Source organism: Austrofundulus limnaeus, unplaced genomic scaffold (assembly GCF_001266775.1).
Source record: "Austrofundulus limnaeus strain Quisiro unplaced genomic scaffold, Austrofundulus_limnaeus-1.0 Scaffold36, whole genome shotgun sequence".
Classification (NCBI taxonomy): domain Eukaryota; kingdom Metazoa; phylum Chordata; class Actinopteri; order Cyprinodontiformes; family Rivulidae; genus Austrofundulus; species Austrofundulus limnaeus.
Window position 1 is genome coordinate 2,582,194 of NW_013952438.1, and position 13,876 is coordinate 2,596,069.

A 13,876-nucleotide genomic window follows, 5' to 3' on the forward strand; every position below is an offset into this window, starting at 1 on the left:
ACTTGAATTTAATGTGTTTTAAGTAGTCTATTACGTGTAGGCAGAACTGGATTGTCCTTAATTTTGGTCAAGACCATGTTGAAGGATAAAGTTGTGTATGCTGTTTACAATGACGGATAACTCAAGACTTTTAGATGTAGATTTGGATTAGACTGATCAGAATATCTTGTAAAGTTAAGTTTTTTATTGTATTACTCATGTTTGGGACTTTGATTATTTTTGCTTTAGAGTAGTCAAAATACTACAACGAATAAAATAACCTTCCAAACACCAGCATATAATTTATTAGCAGTTTATTAGGCCATCGTGTATACAAATGACTCAATGCTTTTCATTCAACGATCCATTCATTAGGGCTCTCTTTCACACCAAACAAAAACAGAGCAATGTTTGGAAACTGCTCCATCAGACATAAAACTTAAGTCTCTCCGGAGATTTTTTTTTGTCAAAAGCTGGCAAAATGTTTTTATTTTTGCACACATTCATCTTTCCAACAAATCCCATCACATACAGCATGACAAGTTTTTGTTTACAACACTTGTAATGGTCTAAAACTTAAAAAAAAAAAAGGGTTAGGTTTTAACGTGTCTTTAATAATTGCTTTTAACTCTGGTTAAAACGGAGAAGTACAAGTCAAAAGTCAACTAAAAATTTTAGGTCAGGCTCGTTGGTACAGTAAAAGAAAACATGGACAATTGTTGTCACGCTTAGCAATTTTGTGAACATACCTCTAAAATCTAAATCAAGTGCATAAATCAGTTTGAATCATTAAAGCTGCAGAGAGCCATACTTCATATCAAAACCAAATCAAACTTTAGGTCTTTCATCAGAAATGTGCAACATTCCGAAATCCAAAGATAAAAATAATTTAAAAAAATCTCTAGAAACAAATTTCACTCATACTTCACTTCTATCATTAATAATGAAGTTAACTGTTGCTGATGTCATTAAGTCTGGCAACATTCAGGAATTTTTTTTCTTTAAATGACAAAATAAGGCTTAACTTTTAAACTAGCTGTGCTATTAAAACAATGAAAATATAAAATGTGGATTTCAACTTTTAAAATAAGTTAGCCAATAAATCTGATCAGTTATGTCAAACTTCCAAAAAAAAAAAAAAATTGAACTGTACAGAGTGATAAGGCAGACACAGCTGAAAACTTTAAGACTGTGGATAGGAAAGGGAATGAGCTGCACTGTAGCTAAAAACACATCTAAGACCTTTAACTTGCAAATTTATTGTTCTGACAGTTTTTATCAAACATTAATCTTGTTTACATTCCTAAACATTTTGTTTCCCGGTCAACATTTACAGTACCTGAAAATTTCAAGCTTGCAAGTTTGGAGGATAGTGGGTTAAACGTCAAACCTTCAAAAGGAATGTGTGAACAAAAAGCAAAAAATAAAAAGTCAGCTGTATTCACCTGCCAACAGACGCTGTCGACACACTGCATGGAACTGCTATTCATTTAAAACTCTGACTGATTGGCATGTATGAAATGAACTTAGGCAAAAGGCATTTCACTCACTTAAATTTAAATCATGTTCATTAATCCAAAATGAGGAAAAAAAACTATAAACAAAAAGTCATAATCAACTTGTTTTAAAACGTTACACTGAAAATGATATATTTCTAGATTATGACTGTCATAGCAAAACATCTAAATGGTAAAATCTAGTTTTCTAGAAAGACAATCAAGTATCAGAATAATTGTGATTGAAGGAAAACAAAATTGTGACAGACTTAAAAACAGTAAAAGAAATAAGAACTATACAATTATATTCAATCATCCAGCAATAGAGATTAATAATAAAAAAAAGTCTTCAACCACCTAAATGCATTGATAAATATGTTCAGGTCTTTGTATATAAAACAAAGGGGGACAAACACATTCAAACAACTGTTCACACCAAGGACAAAACATGAGCATCTGACATTTAAGAACAAAAATAAAAACTAATCTGTTGAAGCATTCGTTTGTCCCTGACACGTGGCAGAAAAATGGGGGACACCGCAGCGCCCCCATCTTTCTGCGCCACTTCTCTGGCCCCTACTGGAAAGAAACAAACAAAAAAAAAAAGCAGCAGAATATTACAGAAACTTGTGCAAAAGTGCTTCCTGCATCCTATGACTGTCACCCGAGTTCTTAACATGTGGCTTCCTCCTCTGCAGGCAAAAAAAATAAAAAAATGCGATCTTGTTCTCTGTAGGGAAAAGCTCACCTCACAGGCTACAGTACAGAACGTTCAGTGTTATCACTTCCGCATGATGTATAGGTGGGATGTGGACATCTGCTTTTAAAATAATTGGAAAATTTGAAGACCCCCCCGTCAAATGTTGTTCTGTCCTAGCTAGTAGCTCTTCCTGAATAATTCCTACAGACCCAGTCAGCTCAGTATAAATCCCTACAGATGAGGGAACACCAACCTGCCATGGAACAACCTCTTCATCCTCAGCCAGGATGAAGTAAGCCATGAATCGGTTGCATGCTTATTGCTATAAAGACACTCAGAGAAGAAAAGGCTAGCAATGATTGTTTTGCAAGCTATCGTGCAAGTAGTTTAATTAGATTTGCGCACATTTCAAAGAACTCGATGGTGTGACTTCCTGGTCGAGGGGAAGATGTGTTGTCTCCCCCTCCTGTTGAATCAATGGAGGAAGTCAAGGACGACCCTAAGGAACCTTCGGCGGTCTTGGTGGGCTGCGCAGAGTCGGATGTGGCTGAAACATCTCCCCTGTCTATGTCGTTCTTTGCAGAGGTGCGGTAGTTGCTCACAGAGCCGGAGCGGAGAGGAGTTGCAGTTCCAGACTTAGTCTCCACCATGTCATCTGAACAACACAGGACACACTTGGTTTTTTAACAACTTGTGCAAAAAAATATATTATTAATAATAATAAAAACATTTAGACCTGTCAAATAATTGCACAATAAATTGACTTGAAGTAGTTAATCTTCATTTGCCAGTTTGTTTTCTATGCGTCTCCCTCTTTGCTCCCTCTCCTCCTTTAGTGTAGAGGAGTGAACTCTGGGTCAGGTATTTGCCAGGTGCATGGTCTCGTAACCTCTGTAGCATGAGAGCCCTGTGAACAGGCATTTAACAAGAGGAGCGTCTTCCAGTTTCCTACTTTCAGTCTCCGTTCCCGGTCCGTTCGTAACTTTATGTAAATTTCACTATGCTCGTTGTTATGGCAATATTTATTTAACAAAGGCAGAAATACGTGGTCCAAGAATGAAAGTACTCCGTGGAAATGATCAGCTGAGTTTTATTGCAACAACAGGAAACACAGAGAACAACCTGCACTGTCTCTGTGCCTCTGTGTCTGTCACCATATGTGTCACTCACTCGAGAGGCCTCATATTTATATTAACAAACACCATTATGTCATCTTAGCAAGATTTGATACAAGGTCAAGGGAAAACACAAAGATAAACACAAGTGATATCTAAGAATGACTGTTGTTAGCAAATCTTGTTCTGACTTTAATCACTCTATCTGCTGATGAACAGCATGTCATGAAAACCTAGGTCATTAAAGGATGTCATGAATTACTGGCTTAAACCTAAAAGTATTAGTTCCACTACACTCGTAATTTCGTAAGCAGCGTGAGCATGACCAGTTATTTTATGAAGCCAGAGGAAGACATATAAAGCAGAGATTCTTATCCTATGGGCCGCGGCCCAATTGTGGGACGCGAGCGCCACCTTGAGGGCCTCAAAAGAACAATAGTTTTTAACTTCGGGCCGCGGAGGGCCGTGGGACCGCATTGATTTTGAATAAGGTGCAATACACTTTCTCAACACTAGTAGCGGTAGTGCACCACTCAAATGTTTAACAACTTTTTTAATATGAGAAGAAGAACAGCAGAAACCTGCCGAGAATGGAAACCTATTTTAAATGAAAAGTAGAAGCAAAAATGAAGGTAATCCATCAAAAAATGCCAAAGTTTTTCACTTATTTGAAGTGCAGCTTCTGTTTTTAACAYGTAATATTTTAAAAATTCAAAACATTATCAAATACAGTTGCAGATACAACAATATTTTTAATTTGCATTTTAAATTAATTTTTGTAGTTTATTTTTAAACATTTTGAAAGTATTTTAAAGAAAATTTAAACTTGTCAAAAAGCTGGTGTTACTGTTATTGTTTGTCACTAATATGAAGAGCAGCTTCTGGTTGCAAAAGTTTAAAAAGGCTATATTTTCATTTGTACTTTATCAAATTTATTTTTGCAACTTTTTTATTTGAAACATTTACATTAAACATTTCTAATTTATTTATTTTATGCCCACAATTTATTTTTTGAACTATTTTTGTTATTGTTTATGTCAAAAATATATATATTTTTGTGTTGATAAGCCTGAGTGGTCTGTTGACTGACCTTTGTATTTGTTCAAATAATTGTTATGGGCAGGTTACAATATAAAAATGTTTGTTATAATCATGTCTTGTGATTATTTGACAGGAAATTTACTTTCAAACTAAGTGTATTTAATTTAGTTATGTTAGTTATGATAGTTTAGTTATGATGTAAATACAATAAAAATTAAACCAATATTTAGATTCTAATAATTATCATTCTGATCCGTACATTGGTAATGTCTGACTTTATGTTCAACAAATTGGGCCCCGAGGTCAAAAAGGTTAAGAACCCCTGATATAAAGAATAAATTGTGTCGACTTGGAGAGAGGAGGTGGGTAGTGATTATACAGTTTCAGTATCTGTTGTTGTGTGTTATTTTCCAGAAAACTTCCGTAAGCGTTGGGGTGAGTCATTATATTAGTCTCCAAACAATATTGTTTATCACAATAATTTCTGAGATAATTTATTGTCCAGCAAGATGTGTTATTGTGACAGGCCTAATAACATTACAATATAAGCTCAACAATATATGTCTTAAAAAACAATAACTCAAACCCCCAAAGGACAGCTTATAAAACAAATTTCTATTCTGTTACTGGAGCTGTTTACCAGCGCAGCAATCCACTTGTTCTTGCTCATACCAGTCATTAGCTCATCAACCTGGTCAGAACTAAACTAGTTTTCCAAGCTGAAATCACTGAAAGAGTAAAATATTAGTTCATAACGTTTCCACAGGGCTCCACTTCAGAAGATCTAAAATAACCCTTTAACCGTTTTTGAAGTATGCTAGGAAATAGGTCATAAAACACTCCTAACGTTTCCTTTGAGGCGCTGCCAAACCTTTACACTTATTTCCGAAAGGCCTAAACTCTGAGTCAATTATTGACGAGGTCTATATTAAGACATTCTACAATACAGACCCAGACAAACACAGGGAGCTACTTTTCAAGCTTAAGAGCTACATTTTGGGCCAACTACAGTACCCGATTCAACATTAAAGTGCTATTCAGGTTTTTTTTTTTTTTTCAATTTCAGTTATTCAGTAGTGCTAATTATGACAATAAATCCACTGAGACATGATGAAATATATTATAGAGCACCAACTTGAAGAAGATAGACTTTACACACAAAAACACCATTATGTGGCCTGACTGGATTATATTACAAAAACTAGCAGGTGAAAAATAAACAATCAGACTTGAAATAAAGGTATCGCTGTCTTCTTGAACAGTAGAAATATTTAGTTCACTCTTTTTACCGTCACACAAGTAAATGATTTGATACGCGACTTGCTGTCTGACCGCTCTTCATCAGGATCTGTTTTGTTTTGCGTAGACACCTGACTCTACACCAGACTGTTCTGTTCTACAATCCAGCAACGTATTGTTTATTTTTCTCTGTTACATCACCTGATAAGATGACAGTGAAAATGAGGGATGAACTAAATCCGACCATACAGAGGAGTGTGGGAAAACTTACCGTCTATGCTACGAAAGTCGAGGAGGTAGGTTCTACTGTCCACTTGGTAGAGTTGAAGGCTCATCTTGGTTTGCATTCCTGTAACGGGATTCTTCCTTCTCACACGCAGATAATAAGGATTCACAACCTAGAAGAGAAACCAGAATTATTTTTTGAAACACTAGGAAAAAATAAATAACTAAATTCCACTCTCAAATGTGAAAACCACATTATCTCAGACTTATTTTCTTCTCTATAAAGCTCGAATGGACATATTTTTCTTTACCTTCCACTCATAATCCAGCTGTTTCATGGCCCGGCACACTTCTGTCATGATGTCGTTGGGTCGGCTCTGACTGCGGATCCCCAGGTGCCACTTGGCTCGTCTAACACCCTGGTGTTTGGACTTCTGGGGGTTCAGTTCATCCAGCGTGTGGCGAGGTCGGGGCGGCGTTTCTGCCACGAGAAAAGGCACGCGCTCAGGGTGCGGCTTGATGATGCCGGCCACAGCTGCACCGGACGAAGTCAGGTGCTGGTCGTCTAGAAAAGAGTCTGGAGGGCTTGACGCCAGGTAAAAGTCCTTTGCTTCGCTCATGATGCGACGATTGTCGATAATGAGATGGTAGGCGACGGCTAAAGGGTCCTGGTGGTTGCGACTGTAAAGGCAGGCAAGTACCTCCTCTTCTGTGCATTCAAATTTCTCACAGACCTCCTTCAGGGCCTCGTCATCAATCATGTTGTTGCTGTAGGAGGGATCCTCGGGAAACAAGTACTTGGGTAGATCATGTTTGAACCACTCATCTTCTCTGTGAGGAGGACACAATTGGAACAAACGTCACAAACTTATTTTTGACAAAACAGCCTAGAAAAGATCTCATGGATCTTACCGGATCTCTTTAATGGTAGCCCTCTTCATTGGATCCACTTGCAGCATGTGTTTAAGGAGGCTAACTACTTGAGGGTTCAGATACTGGGGCGTGAAAAAGATGCCATCGCAAATCTTTTTAAAGAGTGTTGGCACATGATCATCATCAAAGGGGAGTGTCCCACACAACAAAGCGTAGAGAATAACACCACTACTCCATATATCCACCTCTGGGCCAGCATACAATCTGAGGACAGGCAAAAAGAAACCAACACTAAAGCAATGATCATACATTAAATAATCCTAATGTAGGGCTGCTCGATTATTGCAAAAATATAATCACAATTATTTTGATTGAAACTGAGAGCTAGATTATTTAACAAAATTATTCATTCACTTTGACAACATGAATTTACTGAACATAAACCATGGCTGTTAAACAATGTTTCCCTTAGGATTTCACATATTTTTGAAAAAGTTAGACAAAGTTTCACTCTGTGGGAGAAGCCTGCAGCATACTGCTGGCAGTGGCACTGGATTCACAACACAAAACAGCGATAGGGCCCTATAAAAACTGTTTTATTTTTTCAAATTTTGTTTTTTCCGTTTTTATTTTTCCAAATTTCACTTTTTCCCCTAAATTACACATTTTCATTGTAACCTTATTTATTAAACTAAACAGTGTGTAATTAAAAAGTGACTGAACAATAATTGAACACATACTTTCACTAATATAACAAATAGCTGTGGTTCAGCATTAAATTACTTTTGTTTATTTACTAAGAAAAGCACGTGTAAAACAGAAGTTATCTTTTGTAAGATAAAAATGTTTTAGAACTAACCTTAACATTAAATATGTCAAAGAAACAAAACCTACAAACAGCAACAGAATAGGATCTAAGCTCATTTACTTAATGTAAGTTGACGCTAGGCCTGTCACGATAACAAATTTTGCTGGGCGATTAATTGTCTCAAAATTTATTGCGATAAACGATATTGCGATATTGCCTGGTGACCGTTTTACAACTAATAATTATAAAAGCGTAATGTGTAAGTGTAATAAATCAATAAACTTTCATTTTTAAAAGAATGTTTAACAAAGTGGACTCTCAGTCTCTAACAAAAAAATGCACTTGAATAAAAAAAAACAACAAAGAACAACAAAATGTAAATTAAACACCACACACAACTAAGACAGTAAATAAACAATATTAAAGAACAGCATCTCTTTAGAGATGAAGCAAATTACACAGCCTGGTGAGGACCCACTGTTTCTTATGGGGACATAAGCCCAGTTCACATCCCATGTAAAGTGTAGGCTAGGTTTAGGGTCAAATGGTAATAGGAAATACTGGTAAATGAATGAAAGTCAATGCAAAGTCCCCATGAGGATAGAAGAACAAACGTGTCTGTGTGTGTGTGTGAGGAGGGGACAGTCAGAGCGCTGCGGGGAGGAAATCAGACAGTTCAGAGTTTTCCTCATGAGTTGTTGGGACAGCTACTGGTTTTTTGGGTGTTTTGTTAAAACACAGATGCTGCGTTTAAGTTTCCTGTTATTTTTGGGAGCTACAGGTAAAGTCTTGACGAGTTTGTCGCGGGTCTGGGGGAGTTTCAGCCCCCACCCTTCTCCTCCTTCTCTCTCTCTGTCTCTCTTTCTCTCTCTCTCTCTCACTCTGTCTCACTCCGTCTCTCTCTCCCTCTCTCCCTCCGCAGCAAAATCCAGGTTCTAGTGCTCCCAACACTTCAGCAGCCGCGTTCTGCTTTGAAGCGTTACTTTAGGAACTAGCTCTCACGCTAAAGCGAGAGTTCGCTCCTCCCACACTAAGAAAACAGGAGGGGAGGGGTCAGCTGAGCTCCTGTGCAGCGGAGCACAGAGAGGGAGAGAGACGAAGTAAACAAACAAGCAGGAAAATGAAACTTATCGCCGTCTTTTTTTTACCGACCTCAAAAAAAGTTATCGTGCGATTAATTGATTTATTGACTATCGCGACAGGCCTAGTTGACGCACACACGCACTGTTTACAGTGCTTTATCAAAAAATGGACATGGCTTTTTCATTTTTACTAAAGGAATATCTAATTCTGCACACAACAACAAAATCTCGGATAATCTCCCACCCAGAATCCCACCTCACTGAGTGTTGAGGAGTTTTCAGCGCGTCTCTCACCTGCCCCTCTGTCTGTGACTCAGAGAGGAAGTGGTCTTCACAGCATCCAGCCCATCATGTGCTGACAAAACTTACAGGAAAGTTTTTCTACAGATAAATAAATAACCGCTGGGGTTTTGTTCTGTCCTAAACTTTATCCTAGCTTCATATTTTTGGAGGATGTTGCTTTTAGTGAGTTTGCTGTTCGCCGTGCGAGTCGCAGCTTTTTTTCTTCTCCCCCTCCTCCTGTGTCTGGAGAGGAGCTCAGTCAGAGCTCACTCCGCGCGCCTGTTACCAGGTAAGGGCAGGTAATGGGAGCAGCAGCGGTCAAAATACCTCAGAAACTCGCACAAATAAGCGACCTCTGTGAGATTCTGCGTTTTACACTGGATTCCATGACTGGATTCCGTCCGTGTTTTTCGCATCACGGAAATTAAACGGCCTGACGTAAACTGATCGATCATTATGTTTTTATGATCGCTGAAAACCCAAATCGTAATCAAGATCAAAATCTGATTAATTGCCCAGCCCTATCCTAATGTGACATCTGATTAATCTGTGGCAGTTTTGGATTGACCAAAACATGTCCCCCATCATTTTCCAATAGAACCGCTTGCCCCGTCTATCAAACTTCAACCAAGCATTTTCATCGTAGAGCTACCGCCTCTCCCCTCCCCTCGATATGTCCAAAAACTCCCCTCCCAGAGCCAATAATGTAGGGCTCCAACTAACGATTATTTTAATAATCGATTTTTATCTATTTTATTGATTTATTTTTGCAGCCCTACAGTAATGTATAGTAAACTTATGAAGCGTAACCACAGAAATAAGTAAAGACATTACCTTCCTGAAATGACCTCAGGAGCAGCATAGTTTGGAGAACCACAACTTGTTCTCAAAAACTCTCCATCTGACATCATGTTTGACAGACCTGCAAAGCAGCAGCAACTATTAGGACCGTTGGAAGATTACTGTGATGTGTTAGCTCAATAATATCCTTAAATACACACCAAAAAAAATAAATAAATAAAATAAATGATTCTGTTCCAAAAACCGTACGCTGCAAAATCCTTTCTTTGTGCGAAGTAGCAAACACAACACCACAACGCTTTTCACAAGTCTCTCGAGTTTAACACTGGAAACCTACCAAAATCTGCAATTTTAGCGTTCATGTGTGCATCGAGCAGCACATTCTCAGGCTTGAGGTCTCGGTGTACCACCATGTGTCTGTGGCAGTAGTCCACCGCAGAAATAATCTGCTGGAACAGCCGACGACTCTCCTTCTCTTCCAGCTGGTAAAAGCAAAAGAAATGACAATGGGTTACCTTCATTGAGACCTGAAGGGATATTTTTGCTCCTTCTGAAGTGGGCTTTAGTGGAAATACTCTGAATGAGGCAGGAGAGGTGATTCGAAGAAATAATGGAACTATCACAAATGTCTATGATTTTTTGTTTTGTTTGGTTTTACACTGGAAGAGGGTAAATTGTTTTGTGACAATGATTTTACAGTCAGGGTGCCTTTTTAGTAAAAACACCTTTCTGAAAAAAAGAAAAGAAAGAAGATTAAAAAAAATCAAAGAATACCAACATCTGTTTCTGTAGTTTACTTGGAAAGGATTATAAAGTGGAATAAAAACAATCATGGGTGAGCTTAGCTTTACTGTCAGAATACAAATAAACTGCCTCTCCCCAGTTATCTATTAAACTGGTGAAAATGAAGGAATATACAGACCCAGCTAAAAGAAAAAGGCAGCAGCACACATCTCTGTCCTGAGACTTCACTTTCATTAGAGGGTTTTTCAGCTGCATGACTTAAGGTGAGTAACCTTTAATTCACTGCTTATACTTTTAAATAGCCAGAAAATCCCTTAAGCAGTAGTTAACTTTTTTTTTTTTTTTTTTACTGCTGGTTCTGATTCACACAGGTCAAAGATCACGTCATATTTACACACAGGCTATCATTCAAAACAAACGCATAAACCACCTATAAAATTCCCAACACATTTACAGAAAATAGAAAATGTATATAAAATATTAATACCAGCTCCAGTATTATTGTTTATTACCTTTCCATTTTTGCAGATGTAATCGAAGAGCTCTCCACCGGAGACATATTCCATGACCATGAAGATATCTGTGGGGGTGCTAATAACTTGATATCTGCATTAACAAAAACAGAGTTAAAAATCACACCAGTTATTAACAGCTAGGGAATTTAACTCATCTGTAACAGCTCAGATGGCAAACACTTATTTAATCATGCAAGAAGAGTGAATGACTCATCAAAATGAGCACAGTGTGATCAACGGAAAAAGAAAACAGTGTTTAATGTGTGTGATGTGTTTTATCTAAGGCTTGTCCTAATCTTTCCCTCTCACCACATGGTGTTTAAAGGAATTAATTGTTCATAAATGACTAAATTAACTCAACACAGACCACTCCGCAAAGTAGGTTTTGTTTAAACTGGCACTTAAAGTACATTTTTTTCTCTTTTTTTATTCTAACAAGGAATTGACAGATAAAAGTGAGTAAAAGTAAATGCAAATGAGCTTTTTTATTATGCAAAATGTTGTTTGAAGCCTCTAACCCAGCTGAAGGCTGTGCACCAGAAAAAAAATAACTTTATGAGAAATAATTTAAATGTAAATCTGGAGAAAAACCACAACACTGATAGTGTCTTTAACATGTGCACATGGTCATCTTGCTTGAAGTCAGTTATACATTATTCTGATCCCCATCACAAAAATTCAAAACCTAAAGAAAATGGCTTCTGGATTAAAGCTGTGTTCGTAAACACAACTTTATTTACAGCCCAAAAGCAACACAGCTTCTCTCAAAGGTCAACACCTGACAGCAGCAGCAGAAAAACGTTTTAATGAGAACAACTTTACTGTGAAATAAACACAGTACAGAGTTTCTAAAAGACTAGATAGACTTCCTTTCTTTGCTGTATCACAAAAAGTCTAGTTTTGACCCAAGTTTTTAAAGAACAGCTAAAAATTGAACAGAAAGTTAATCAGCTGAGAACAGCTACAGTCATATGGGTTCATTATTAAAGCTTAAGAGCTCATCTCACAGCAATGACTGGGAATAAAGACAGCTTCATGTGTCAGAATATATGCACAGCAGCTGTGACGGTAGAGGATGAAACTTTCTGCATTAATGCTTTACATTTAAACGTTGCTCACTTAATACGCAGAGCTAATGCATTTGTGTTCATGTAGATGATACAAAACAGAGCTTATGTACAGCTTAGTGCTTTTTAGTGAGTGATGGCAGCCCTTCTAGCAGCTGAAGGCTATTGCAAACTAGATTTTTTTTTCATTAGGTTAAATTCCCTGATTTTATTTGACTAAAAGAAAAACTGTATTTTTACTTTAATCATGGCCAATCTGAAAATTAAAACATGCTTAAACTCAAAAACAAACAGCTGATTGTTGGTGAGGACCAAATTTTATGTAAAAAAAAATAATTCAGTCAACAATAATAACTTAACACAGAATATCACAGATCTCTAATTTGTTTAAAAAAATGTAACTATACATGTTTGTTAGGTAATAAATACAAAGGAAAAAAATATAAAAAATGCAACATACATTTATTTGCTACATTTTGCCTGAATCTTGTTAAACCATGCAGCACTTTTGCCTTTCCTAAACTATTTTAATACTTTATAAACAAAGCAAGAAACTGCAACAAAATAAACCAGCCATCTCCTGAACTGGCTGCACAGGATTTCATTTTAGGAAGGAAGGAAGGAAGGAAGGAAGGAAGGAAGGAAGGAAGGAAGGAAGGAAGGAAGAAATTAAATAAATAAATAAATAGCAAAAGAATAAAATGAAATGTCATTCTGGACCAATCAACACCTAACTGCCTCAATTAATAGCTCTTACAAGTGATTTGTTCTGTAGTAAGTCTAAAAGGAACAGAAGATGTAGAATCATGCTGCTCTGCTCTGTTTGTCATGAGGCAAAACTTGTCACATTTTGTTTGTCCCAATGGTTTGTGCACCTTGTCAAAGATGGAATCTGTCTCTTTCCAACATCTCACTCTCAAAGTTTACATTCTTGTGCATGCATGACATGAAGCTGATTGTGGGGGGACACCGGCCACACCTCCTCCTCCCGTAACTGTGGTTGGAGCATGGGAATGTTCAAACAGGCAGGAAGTACCGCAGCAATCTTCTAACATTATATTTAGATCAGTGTTTCCTTCAAAAACATTGCACCACTACTGTATGATAAGAGTATGTGTTGGGGATGACTCTCAGATATGACCACATCAAACTTTAGCTCCATATCTGTAAAACTAACCAAGTTATAGCCATGTATGGTGTTTTTATGTTTGTTTGTTTGTTTTAGCTGTGGACCCTATCTTGAACAGGGCTGACCTTAAAAGTTCCTCAATTGTAGCTTTGCATCCAGTAATTATTTTAAGAGACTTCTTAAATTCTGTTCAGTTGTTTTTAAGATATTTTGCTAACACAAACAATTAGCAAACAATGTATAGCCTTTTGACATAAGATGATAATGATGTTTACTTTAGTTAAAATAATAATAATTTGTTATTGCATGAAATTACTGAACCAAAGACAGATGTTCTCACACCAATCTCCAATTCAGTGATAATACTCCTACTTTTAATTAAAATAAAATACTTAGAATGGGGATGGACAAACAGGCAATCCTGTCAAACTAGCAGTGGGCTGATGTAGAAAAAAAAAGGAAGAAAAAGAAGAGAGAGACAGGGTTACTCAGCTATTATCTAGATGGATGTATTTATAAACACACTGTTTCAAAATCTGGAAATAGCTCAGTGGGTGGCATTAATGTGGCGGCAGTAGGCCTGTCGCGATAGTCAATAAATCAATTAATTGCACGATAACTTTTTTTGAGGTCGGTAAAAAAAAAGACGCCGATAAGTTTCATTTTCCTGCTTGTTTATTTACTTCGTCTCTTTCCCTCTCTGTGCTCCTTTACAGAGGAGCTCAGCTGACCCCTCCCCTCCCGTTTTCTTAGTGTGGGAGGAGCGAACTTTCGCTTTAG

General features: G+C 37.2%; 1 protein-coding gene across 1 annotated transcript in view; it reads right to left on the reverse strand.

Annotated features, from left to right (window-relative positions):
• Positions 1-276: 276 nt before the first annotated feature.
• prkaa1 (protein kinase, AMP-activated, alpha 1 catalytic subunit) overlaps positions 277-13,876 on the reverse strand; it is a 16,235-nt gene continuing 2,635 nt past the window's right edge. The window contains exons 3-9 of the mRNA XM_014006613.1: positions 10,898-10,991; positions 9,979-10,123; positions 9,675-9,762; positions 6,708-6,932; positions 6,107-6,626; positions 5,842-5,968; positions 277-2,830 (exon numbers count right to left, since the gene is read on the reverse strand). Coding sequence (XP_013862067.1) covers positions 2,547-2,830; positions 5,842-5,968; positions 6,107-6,626; positions 6,708-6,932; positions 9,675-9,762; positions 9,979-10,123; positions 10,898-10,991 — 1,483 coding nt within the window. The 3' untranslated portion in view covers positions 277-2,546. The remainder of the gene's footprint in view (positions 2,831-5,841; positions 5,969-6,106; positions 6,627-6,707; positions 6,933-9,674; positions 9,763-9,978; positions 10,124-10,897; positions 10,992-13,876) is intronic.